The sequence below is a fragment of the Pogona vitticeps genome, chromosome 5 (assembly GCF_051106095.1).
Source record: "Pogona vitticeps strain Pit_001003342236 chromosome 5, PviZW2.1, whole genome shotgun sequence".
NCBI classification, from domain to species: domain Eukaryota; kingdom Metazoa; phylum Chordata; class Lepidosauria; order Squamata; family Agamidae; genus Pogona; species Pogona vitticeps.
The window spans coordinates 171,937,132-171,950,190 of record NC_135787.1 but is presented as its reverse complement, the minus strand read 5'-3'; the positions used below and the strand labels follow the sequence as shown (position 1 = coordinate 171,950,190).

Here is a 13,059-nt window from a genome sequence, read left to right as displayed (position 1 = left end):
AACTCTGTCAAATGATAGGTTGCATTCAATGACAGGAATGGCCCTTAAGATTTCTGAATCACACGGCACTTGGGCTCCAAATTATCTCTTCAAATTGCCTTTCTTCTGAGATGTAACGTGGTGTGTTTGTCGAGTGTGTTAGCCCATCCTTGGCACCCTGGAATTACAGTCTTAATTTTAGGAATTCCAAGAGAAAGAATCACATATAAACACACTCAAGGCAAAGATGGATGTACAGATCCCAACTGGCCTTTCTTCAGACCAGGCTGTATTACTCATTTTTCTAAAGGATATGGCACCTAAAATCAACAACAATTAATCACAGGGACCCATGAATGAGCTGCTTTTTTCTAAAAGCTTCAACTCAACTACTACTTGCAGGACACAGCCTTCTCTAGAGAAAACAGGGGAATTCTGGGCACTGATTTTCCCAAGGTCCTCCTAACTAAGAGAAAGGTGAGGTATGGTTAAACATGGTTTAATCATTTTAAGGCCATTTATATCTCTAGAACAATGCAACATTTGATACCTTGATCTTCGAGGTTTTTAGCTTACTATTTCAGCTCATGGCCACCTTCTGGCTCATGGAAGTCCCATTACAACACTCCTCCATTTCAAGGAACACCCTGCCACCCACCTCTTAACTATAAAGCCCCACACTTGAAAGGAATGACACATCTGTTTGTCAGAATACCTGGGAATTAGCTATGTTAATTATCTGCTTCAGACAAAGTCAGGTATACCTAGGAAGCAGTTGATAAGAAATAAAGTAATTAGTATGGAAATCAGCATTGGGGGTACTACTAGGGTTTAAAAAGTTTTAAAATGCCAACAGACTAAAAGGCGGAGCCCATGTTAATTGTCGTGTAATCTCTGTTTTCAAGCTTCCAACATGGCACAGCCCAATCTTAATGGCACATCACATGCTTTGCACCATCCAATGGTCTATCATTCCCAGGTAGGTGCAGGAAAGGCTCTTGTGAAATTCTGAAGAGCTGCTGCATCAACGCACATTAGGGTGGGCAAACATGTGGCTTGTAAGGGTGTATTTTATGGCCCACAAGGATCCCTGCTGAAGTTTTCAAAAAGCAAAACTTTAAGCAAAAAAAGAGGCGATTTTCTGATTACAGGAGGAGCAGTTTCACTTTGTGCTTAGAAAGCATCCCCTAAGCCCCCATTCTATCCCACGCCACCCCACTTCCATAAAGGATCAAAACTGGAAGTGCCCGTCTGGACACTTCTCATTTATTTACATTTGCTGGAAGCAGCAACATCTTGAGGGTTGAGATACATACAAGCTTGCCCATCCCTATCATATACAGTACTAAGCTAGGTGGGTTGACTTGGTATTGGGCAGATTCTCATGCTTGTACAATATGCTCCTTAGTACAGAGATGTTTCAGATGACACCTTCCCTAACCTCTGAAAGCTGGCTATGTTGCTGAGGTAAATGACAGCAGGTTGACTTATCCTACTTTAAGCCAACAGTTTTATAGCCAAGAAATTTGATTTTTTTAAAATAAAATACCAAACATTTTATTTCCTTTATTGATGGAGGTATACAAATGCTTGAATTTGCTTTCTTTCTCCTCACAGAGGTAGCCTTCAACAATCCACTGCTTTCACTGTTCCCAGACTCACTATGCCAGTGCTCAAGCTGGTAATCAACAATGCCTGCTATAGCCAATTTACATCACACATTAACATCCTGTGGATTTGTGCTTCTGTTGCAATCAGTGATATAATTCTCACTATCTGTTAAAAAAAAGTAACATTCAGCCATTCAAATAATAAACTCAGGCTTTATTGTAATTAATCACACCCTTGTTCTTTAACACTTGCAAACTCACAAGGTAAATCAAACCGCTAAATAACATCATCTTCTGCCTAGAACCCCAAGAGACCCATATATTCAGTCTAATTACTGCTAAGGAAGGGGGAAATAACAAGAGCTCAGGAAAAACAGAGAAGAAATAGAGAAGCACATTTTTTAGGGGAAGGAAACGACCCAAGGATAATATAGGCTGCCTTACTAATTAACAACAGAGAGCTCATTTTTAATTAAATTTCTGCATTTAATTACCTTCTGACCTCACTGTCTACAATTCCTTGCACCCAACCGCACATGCCATATATAGACCCAAAATTCTAGGTAACACATCATGCATCTGATGAGGGCACTACAGCCTACAGAAGTCATGCCATAATAAATCTGATAGTATCTAAGGTAGCATGGGGCTCTTAGATCATTGCAGCAAAAACAACAAACACAGCTACATCTTTGGAAATGGCTACATGAATATAAATTTTTGTCTAAACAGGTAACAGAATTCACCTACATTTTAAATTAGTATTTCCTTATTTAATCCACCCCATTCCAGCTACTTAGCATGACTAACATGCTCTGTTAGTTAAAACTAGCAATATAGAGATGCACTAACATATTTCCCACACAAAAAAGAGTCTATGAAATCTATGAACTGAATTAGAAAATCAGCCAATTAATTCTATCTACTACAACATCCACAAGTCTCACAACTGGACATGCAAGTTAGGGTTGACTGGAACTGTAATCCCACAACATCTGAAGGGCTTTATGATTCCCATCTTTGCACTACAGTCATCAAGATCATCTTCTCAAGAACATATGTTATGCGGAAACTAGCATCTAAAAATGCTGTATCACTTCACAGGAACTTTCTCTGAGGCAACATCTTGCTTGGTACCTGAGATACATTCTCTCCCATCAAGGATAAGAATACAACTCTACACCACTTAGACTCCAGATTGCAAATCAAGGTTTCAAACTGTGTCACAAACATTTCTGTGGAAAAGGAAGTGCCAGGTCTATGTGAGGTAGAGTCACAGTGGCTAGATAACATTCCAAGAACATCGGAAATTGGCCTGCATGTTTATAAACCTCTTATGGAGTGAGGAGATCACAGCTGTCAGTGACTCTCATTCCACACAGATGTTAGTGTATGCCCAGATCCAAGATTTGAACTTATGAAATGGAATTCCCCTTCTTCCTCCATCTGTGCTAGAGGTGTCGGGGCCCTTTGGAAAAATTCTGGAGACCAAGATGGGTTCTGCAAGGAAAATGAAATTCCTGTTTTGAACAGGCATTTACTCACATGATGCTCGATTTCATGGTGGATTGCTAAACCCACTGTGGATTCCCACAGACCACTACTACAAAGCACTGGCAGAGAATATGAGTTCTCAGGCTTTCCAAAAATGTTTCATAGCAGAATAAAGCTCTAGGGCTAGAGTGTTTTTGGTTGATCTTACCTTGGATGCTGCCAGCCCACCTGAACCACCTCCAATGACGATGAAATCATAGTCATAAGAAGATCCCTCTGCTTCTCCATTCACTTCACGCAGCTTGTAAAACATTCCCCCACGGCGGAACTATAGAAAGTGAGAACACAATAACCTGTTGTTAAGAAGTTTCCACTGTAGTATAGAACAAAGACAGTAAAGACGCATCACTATTGGAAGAAAATAATTGTGAGAAGAAAAAGGTGTCACTGAAGGCTTTTCAGAAACAGGAAGTTGTTGAATACTGCATCAAACAACAACTTTGAAAAGTTGCCTCTCTTGCCTACAACTCTCAAAATTTTTCCAGACAGTTTTTCTGAGAGTTGCACTCAAAAAAAAAAGAGGCACCTTTTTAAAGTGGAGTCAGATGACTTGTCTATCTAACTCAACATTAACCATGATTTGCCCATGATTTGAGACAGAGGCGTCTTTTCCATTCAGGGCTACTCAAGATAGCCTTCTGTCAAAGATGGCACCCCATTCTCACTGTGAAGAATCTGACTAAATTAGCAGTTGACGGAGTGCCAGTTAAAATCCTCTGCACCCTTCCTGCTCATTCCTTCTTCATGCATAATCTACAACAGTGGCTCAGGTAGATGATTTACTATTTTCTACATTTTAGACTTAATTGTCTGATGCACACCTTATCTTTAAAAGGCCATAGGGGTCATCTCCTATATATATGAAGCACAAATATAATTTTTTTCATCTTGCTGTCCCTACTCTTACATACTTAAGAACTGTTTTTACATTCTTATATGTTTTATAATAATAATTGTTGTTGTTGTCAAGTCCATACTGACTCTTTCCAGGGTTTACTATTCCCTTCTCCTGGAGGTGCTCTAGAGCTTGCCCAAGGCCACAGAGGCTGACTCTACTCAAACTGAACTCTCAACCTCTGGCTGTGCAGTCAGATACATAAACCACTGAGCTATCCAGCCAACTATATATGCTATAGCAAAATGCAATTTTAAAAAATCAGTTTGCATATTCCATGTAAAAGAAAAAGAGAACGCATTGTATTGGTTCAATGTCAGGTTTTAAACTAAATTAAAGTATAGCACCAACATAACTAGAGAAACAAAATGAAGTTGCTTTGCCGCCCCAGTGCATACATAGATCTATTGAGGACTAAGCACAATTGTGTTGCAGAAAATATAAATGCATGAATACATGTGTGTATGTAAATGAGCATCTATTATGATACGCACCCATCCATCCATCCCCTAATTTTTTACAAAAGGGGGAGGGTATAGCAAGCAGTAACCCTCAGTGGATCCACCCTGCTCAGAAGCATGGGTGCTGAAGCTGTGCCAGTTTGTCCCTACCTGACTCACCTGGTGGGTGGTCATTTTGGGGGGGTCCCTGAGATAGGGTTGGACAAGGTCCAGAGCACCACAACAGTAGCTTTCCTCAGCTGCTGATGTTTGGCCTAGAACTCCCACCATCTTGAGTCAGTCTATGGGATACTGCAGACACGATACCGAATTGAAATCTTACGGGCAAAACCAATGACTGTGACATAATAAAACATTTTAGACCTAATCCTTTGTCCGAATCTTTCCTTTGAAATGAACAGCAATTTCCAGAGAGAGAACTGCAGGTGTCACACCTGAGCACATGCAGCAGTTGGTGTGGGGGCAGTTTTGAACAAAAGCATGGTCAAAATGGAAAGGTCAACCTTGCCCCTCCCTGTCTCCCCCCTCCCACCACCTTTGATCATTTCCAGCAACCTTAACATGCCTTTAGTTTAAACATATACATATAAATCATAAGGAAAGCTACATGTCACATCTGGTTGAGTTCTGATTTTATCTTAAAAGAACTCCCCACGGCAAGTATTTATAACAGGTTAGAAGCTAGTGTGGTTATTTTACTAGCATTTTTGCAGTCCCACTGGCTCCAATCACTGCTACCCTGTACCTCATAAATATCCGAACATCCAAATACTTAACAAACCAGAATTGCCAGTTTACCTGCTCAAGGATCCTATTTGTATGACACTGCCCCACCAGTCAGAGGTGGATGATCTCAGAATTTTAAAATATCTGTAGACACAGGCACAGAGAGGAGATAGCTACTGCTGTCTAAGCACCAACCAAGATGATTAAAAAAAACCCAAGAGTTCCCACTTGGTTGTTTGTTGCATGGAGGCAAGAATTACGTTGGATCAAGCCCCACTGATGTCAAATAAGGTCTTTCCATAAAAGAAGGTTTGTATAAATATAATGTAGAAAACAAGCATGCAAAAAACTACCCTTTTACCTTCTTGCATCTGCTTTGCCAGAGTTCCAGTTTTTAGCTCCAGAAATGCAGACGAAATCAACATGCCACCATGCTGTATCACAGGAGAATTTGGCTCCTAATTGGTGCTTGTAGATTAGCTGCCATTATTCTGCTTTAATGAATGTCTGAATTTCACAAATGCATTTTGACAGCTGGGGTCAGGAGAGCACATTCCATTCATCTCACTGTGTTTGCATTACATTCCCAAGGCCCACATTTCATTGAGCGCAAAAATTAGCAGGGCTTGCCTGCCTTCAGGGAAACGGATCCATGAGCATTGATCACAATGATATTGGATGGGGAGAAATACAGGGGGAAAATGTCAAATTATGGCACTTACAAAGCATCTTAACTCTAGGCCGTAAAAATGGGTTATTTATTTAGGACTCTGGTTTGCTGGCACTTTTGTTACAGCCCAGAACAATTTAAAATACAAAACCTCTTAAAGGGGGAAAACTGCAAATATAGAAAACACACTAAATTGATGTTAAAGCTGTACAGGTGTGTGCTGTCCACACAAGTGGATGAAAGATAGACAGAACTACTAATAGTTCTGGGTGGTCTGTGTTAATCACAAAGAATGTCTGATTCAATGAGAACACATTGGCCTTTTCTGCCCTTCCAGTTGGCTGGACAGCTCAGTGAGCGGGAGCATGTGGTTGCAGAACCAAGGGCCACTTGTTCAATTCCCCACAATGCCTTGTGTGTGAAGAATCAGCCTGTGTGGCCTTGGGCAAACACCCCTAGAAAAAAAGGGGGGAAAACTCACTTCTGGTACTCTATACCTAGAAAGCTATGGAAAGAGTCACCCTAAGTCAGAATTGATACATTAGCACATGAATTAAACTTAGGCTGAATCTACTAAAGATAACTTGTTGGGAGAAGAAACAGAAAGAGACTTTTATGTAACTACACTGTGAGCTTAGTTCAGAAACTGAGAAGCAATTCCTGGGCTGAGCATATGCAACCACCACAGTGCGTTTCCATGGCTTTTCAGTCCTAAACTGATACCCCTTCCACTGCCCTACCCTGACTCTCTGTATGAGAAGGATGTGTCAAAAAAAGTGGGCTTGCACCCATCAATCCACAAACGCACATTCTGAAAGAAATTCTCAGCATAAAAGATGTCACCATCGTTTTGTTTTTGCTCAAGACAGTCATGTTTTTTAGGAAGTGACAGAACACACACACCCCTTTCAAAAATGTGTGGTAAAATGGGATTTTCCAAGAGCTGCCCCTGCTGTGGCAGCAGCAGCTCTTAGAAAAAGTTACATTTTTTGGACAACTCCCAGACTCTCCCACCAAGCTTGGCAAGAAAGTGGTTTTCTGAAGCTCTGGATAAAGGTCATTTTTCTGTGGGTTTTCTTGTGTAATCATCACTTCTTAATGCCTCCCTAGTTCCTGCCATCTCAGCAGAAGAAAAAGAACTGTGTTTGTGGCACCTGTCTTCCTAGTTTTCTTGGAGAGAGAAGAAAAAAGACACAACTTCCCTCACAAGGTGACCCCATGCCCACAGAGCACATAGTACAGAACTGGAACGGCGCTGGATACTTCCCCTATGCCACAGTCACAATCCATTTGTTTTCCCTTTTCTGATCAGAGAACAGCAACAAAGGGGTAGAATCCAAAATCAGATTCTGTCCCCCTACCCCTCCAGATCTGGATTCTGTCTCTATACTGAGAAATCCAGTCGATTCTACTCAGGAACCAGAAGACCATGTTGATAAAGACAATTGTTTTGACATCATTTTGATGAGACTGCTTGGGTGTTAAGATCACAAGAGCCTTTGGTGGGGACACAGAAGAAGGCCTTCTCTGTCACTGGCCCCATCTTTACTGTCCTTCCTCAAGCAGACCTTTCTCCTCAGGCAATTTTTCCTTTCATGAATGGCTTTCTGAGAGGGGGATTGGTGTGCCTTGTTGTTTTTACATGTGTTTTTAATATTGACTTTATTTTAATATAATTTTTGATTAATTCTTTTAAATATTTATTTATTTATTCCATTTATACCCCGCCTATCTGGTCATATTGACCACTCAAATATTTGTATTCTTACTTACTTACTTACTTACTTACTTACTTACTTACTTACTTACTTACTTACTTACTTACTTCATATATATATATTCTTACTGGGCAGCTAACAACACTTAAAATATAACAATGTAAATATAACATCAATATATAACATCAATAATCAAGTGTTCAAAATGGAAAGAAAAATGAAAAAACGTAATCAAATAGTGACTGGAGGGAAGGCCTGCTTAAACAGCCAAGTTTTCAACTGGCTTTTTAAAATGCCCACTGAAGGGGCCATACGAGTCTCAAGAGGGAGTTTATTCCAAATGGGAGCAGCCACTGCCAAGAAGTCTCGATTTCTTGTTTTTTCCTTCCAGGCTTCGCTCCTCAACCTCACCTCCTGGCTAGATCAAGTGAAAAGGGTAGATTTTGGTGGGAATAGGTATTCTGCCAAATATCGAGGCCCTAAACCATCTAGAGCAGAACCGAATGGGCAGCCAATGCAAAGCGGCCAGAGTGGAAGTGATATGATGATATTTTCTCACCCCACTAAGGAGTTTGGCCAATGCATTCTGCATCATTTGGAGCTTCCGCATCAACCTCAAAGGTAGCCCCACATAGAGTGCATTACAGTGGTCTAATCTTGAGATTACAAATGGATATACCAAAGTGGTGAGCGCCCCAACATCAAGATAGGGACACAGCTGGGCAATCTGCCAAAGATGGAAATAGGCAGAACAGACCACTGATGCCACCTGCATTTCCACGGTGAGTGCTGGTCCAGATGGATCCCCAAGCTGCGAACCTCACTCTTCACGGTGAGAGTCACCTTCCCCCAAATGAGAGGGAGTTTCCCAAACTGCTAATGGTGAGGCCGCCCACCCCCAGGACCTCCATCTTGTCCGGGTTCAACCTCAGCCCATTTTCCTGCATCCATTGCAGTACAGCCTCCAAGCAGCGCTGAAGGGACAGAACGGCATCCTCTGCAGTTGCAGAAAAGGAGATGTAGAGCTGGGTGTCATCAGTGTACTGATGGCACGATGCTCCACACCCCCTGATGACCCCACCTAGCGGCCTCATGTAGATATTAAACAGCATTGGGGAGATAATTGAGCCCTGCTTTTAGGTTTTAAATATTGTCTGTTTAATGATGTAAGCCACCTTGGGTCTTTTTTAAGGAAAAATGGACCCAAATTGGAAAAGACTTATTTTGTTTGCTTGTGAATATTTATTCACTTTTTTGAACTTAATTTGAGACATTTATTTTATTTTATTTTATTCGTTTTATATCCCGCCCATCTGGTATATTCTACCACTCTGGGTGACATTTTAGGAATAATTCAGGAAAAGAAAATGTAGGCATCAGTGCAATGGCTTGAAATGACTGACTTTGACATCATACATCTTCCTTTATATTTCCCCCCAGTTGTGATAATCTCTGAATGTTGTCATCTCTCTACCTGACCAGCCTCACAGGGTTACTGTAAAACCAAAATAGGGCTTCAAGCCTCACAAAACAAACACAGTAATACCAATCATAATTCAGCAACTGCCAGTCTCATTGGAAAGAAATGTCCATCTATTCCTAAATGTAAAAAGCAGCACTGTCAAATAAAAGACCAAGCAACAATATACACTGTGGTTATATCCAGTTGAATATAATATGATGCCTTAAGTGTAGAGCTGTTATTAAAAGAAAGTTTGGCAACTGTTTGTGTAGGTGAGGAATTCTGATCATTATCACACCAATACTGTATCAAACCACCTATTGGTTTCTGGGTCACAAGCACATTTTGAAATGCTTATTTTTACAGTTAAAAGATCTTGAACAGTATAGTATTAGATTATGCCAGGAGAGGGTGTGAATAAAAATTAGCAATTTAAAAATAAAATTAATTTAAGTCACATTTTAGAGATGGGGACGACTCACCATTTTGGCGCGTTATCCTGCTTCAAAAATTGACGACTCATGAAGCTGCCCATGAACTGACAAAGCACAAATGTATTCATCGATTTGTGGGGGGGTTACTAAAAAAACCTGACCCCCACCCCCCCGTGCCATCCCTGCCAATGCCCCCCACCAACCCCCCTTTAATTGCTGCCCCCGCCACCATCTTTGCAAAGGGCAGCCAGTGTCCCTTTCTACAAGCCATGGCTGTAGAAGCCTGCTGGAGATGGTGGCAGTGATTACGGTGGGGACCGAGATAGGGAGAGGAAGGGAGTGGGGGATAGGCTGTGGGGGTGGGCGGCTGCCTATCAGCCTGCTGATCAGCGGGCTGGTAGGCAGAACGGGGAAGCCACAGGAAGAGAGGGAAGGCTAGCCTTCCCGCTCTTTGTATGGGGGATGAATAAAAATGGGGCAATAAAAAAAGACAGAACTAAGCATCCTTTTCTATTTTGAATGGTCAAAATAATCACAACTGCTGAGTGTGGATGGAAGCCACGAGAGAAGGGTGACAAAAAAGGGGGGAAAGTTAGGTTGATTTACTTTGGGCTGTGACTCCATTCACCACTTGCTTAAGCTCTGCATTGCACCCCCAGCACATTCTCTCTCCAGGAACACAGCTGCTGAGAAAGAAAATGATGGCTTGCCTTAGGCCTATGCCGTATGATTCTGCCCGGAACACGCTGCTCTCGGGCACAACTATCAGATGCAACTGGTAGATGCAATGGGAAGGCCATTTGGGCCTTTAACAGGCTTTTTTTCCAATTTTATTTAACCCTTCCAATATGACACTAACCTGAAAGTATTAGTCCTTGGCTGCAGAAATAATGAAGACTTCGGCCTGAGCTTTTGTGGACACTGTCCACTTCTTCAGATGAACTTTTTTAAAAGTTGAAGAAATGATTTACTTCCACAAAAACCCATGCCAGACAAACATCCAGAAGGGCCACAAGCTATTAACTGCTTGAACTCCTGCTTTGTTTTGATGATGCCTTAAGCATATATTGTGTAAGTACAGAAAGTACTGCTGACATTTTCTGCTATGTACTGTAGTTGCAAAAAGTGCCATGACAATCTCCTGCAGTAACCATAACCCCACATGATGGAAGTATTGTGTCTTCAGCTGAAAATACTTTTCTGCTACTGGCCTCATTGCAATGATGTGCGTACACAGAATAGCTCAGTGAGTTTAGGTATCTTGCTGGGAAGTCAGAGGCTGGAGTTAAATTATCTCCTGTGCTTCTTTGACAGGGGCTCAACACCAGGATCCACAGAGTCCCTTCCAGATCTGCAATTCTAAGATGATGATGATGATAAGTCAGAAGTGCACCTGCAGAGCCCTGCTGAGAAAGCTGTAAACAGTGCTTGTGATGGTTCACATATGGCCCCTGGATGGTTCAGTGCTCTTCATTTATGATTGAATACACACAGTGCATATGGTTATGACAGTTCAATTACTGTTATGCACTAAGTCCCATTTGACTTACGGCAACCATAATAGGGTTTTCAAGATATGTAAGATCTCTCCTGTATGGAGAATTAGTGCAGTGAAACCGCCCCAGAGGGAGACCACAGCTGCGATACAAGGACATCTGTAAGTGGGATCTGAAGTCCTTAGGAATAGACCTCAACAGATGGGAAACCTTGATGTCTGAGCGTTCAGCCTGGAGGCAGGCAGTGCTTCATGGCCTCTCCCAATTTGAAGAGACCCTTGTCCAGCAGGCTGAGGCAAAGAGGCAGTCCCGAAACCAGCAAAATCAGGGAGCTGGACAGGGGACAGATTGTATTTGTCTTCAATGTGGAAGAGATTGTCACTCTCAAACTGGCCTTCTCAGCCACACTAGATGCTGTTCAAAGACCTCCATGCAGAGCACGCTACCATAGTCTCTCGAGACTGAAGGATGGCTATTAATAGGGTTTTCGAGATATGCAAGGTATTTAAGGAGCGGTTTTGCCAATGCCCACCCATGAGGAGTTTCCATGGCTGAGGGAGTGTTTGAACCAGGTCTCTTGAGTCCTAGTCTGCCACTCTACCCGCTATGTATAGAGTGGGTATTACCTGATGGTATCACCTGATGCCATGCTCCAGGTGACCAAAATCATATAGTATTCATTTATTAGTTATATTTACATCCTTCGCCTCCTCCAGCAAAATCAGGATTTGAACCTAGGATCTCAAGACTCTTAACCAGCACACCAAATATGAATCAAAGAAGTTTCGTATCCTGCCATCCCACTTCTCACAATATCAACCGTCTCCACTACGTCTATTCCTTCCTTCTCCTTCATCTCCCTGCCTGCTTGGATCTTCGCTGGGAAAAAGGAGGCACACAAATATGAAACCAATACATAAATAAATGAACAAATCTACCTCCTTCCCAGAACATCTGTGGGAAGTCTGCAGTCACCCTTTTTTATAAAGTCCTCCCTAAAATGCCTTTTTTCAGCCAAGCCCATGGTACAGTCCCATGTGGCTTAACTCTGCCTAAAGACCAAAGCAAGCACAACTAAAAACTTAAAACTCTACCAAGGCATGTCCACGTCTGCTCCCTAAGGACCCCAAAGGGTCTGTGGAAAAGATCGTTCTTATTACTTCCACCGACAGTCCTGTATCCTTTCCAACTCCTCCAAGCCTTATGAATCCAGAGGCACCAAAAATACAACTCAGCCAAGAGGTACTGTAAGTGCACAGGAGGTTCACAGGCGAAGGGAGACTCCTGGACAGGTCTTCTTAGAAGTAAGTCACACTGACTTCTACACCACTTACTCCCAGGAAAAAAAATACCCAGGATGGAGTCTGAGAGGGAGTCTTTGCGAGATTGCTCTGAAGGCTACAATCCTCGCGCTCCTTACCCGGGAGCGTGGCTCTCCAAACTCGCGTGGGCTTACTCCCAGAGATGACTGGGGCCGCTCAGGAAGGCAGGACTACAACGCTCAGAATCCCCAACCCAGCCAGCCAGCCTGTAGTCCGTGGGGTGGGGGGAGGAAAGAGAGTATCCATCCCCAGCTTGGGGTGGGGCAGAGTAAAGGTGAACAGCTGGCCGAGGTGTCTCTTACCTTCCCAGCTCTGTCGTCATCTCTGACCTGGGTCCGCCGGACGTTCCCGACGAGCAGCGAGCGTTCCATCGCGCGGTTCGAGAGCGCCCCTTTCAGCACCTGCCCCGCATCTGTAAAACCGAAAAGAAACCCGCGCGCCCGCGTGCGTCAGGCGCGGCTTTTATATACAGTCAGTATAGGAAGCGCCACCCGGGGCAAGAACCGAACTGGGGAGGGCGGGGCCTCCCCCGACGTCACGCGCTCCGGCCCCGCCCCGCCCCCTCTCTCTCCCACTCCCGCAACTCTTCTTCCCAACTTTGCTCCACGCCGCTTATTTCACTCATTCGTAAGCATGACTTGCTGTTTTCGCCTCTCCCTGCCCTCGCCAGTGACAAAATTATCCCCAGTAAATCGTTGACTCGCTCACTGGGGTTTAAGCGGCACTCCAGAG

The 13,059-nt window shown here is 43.0% G+C and overlaps 1 protein-coding gene across 1 annotated transcript in view; it reads right to left on the bottom strand.

The window, feature by feature from the left end:
• Window positions 1-13,059, bottom strand: part of TXNRD1 (thioredoxin reductase 1) — a 70,690-nt gene that overhangs the window by 27,198 nt on the left and 30,433 nt on the right. Inside the window, exons 3-4 of the mRNA XM_020804425.3 lie at window positions 12,630-12,739; window positions 3,292-3,411 (exon numbers count right to left, since the gene is read on the bottom strand). Coding sequence (XP_020660084.3) covers window positions 3,292-3,411; window positions 12,630-12,739 — 230 coding nt within the window. The remainder of the gene's footprint in view (window positions 1-3,291; window positions 3,412-12,629; window positions 12,740-13,059) is intronic.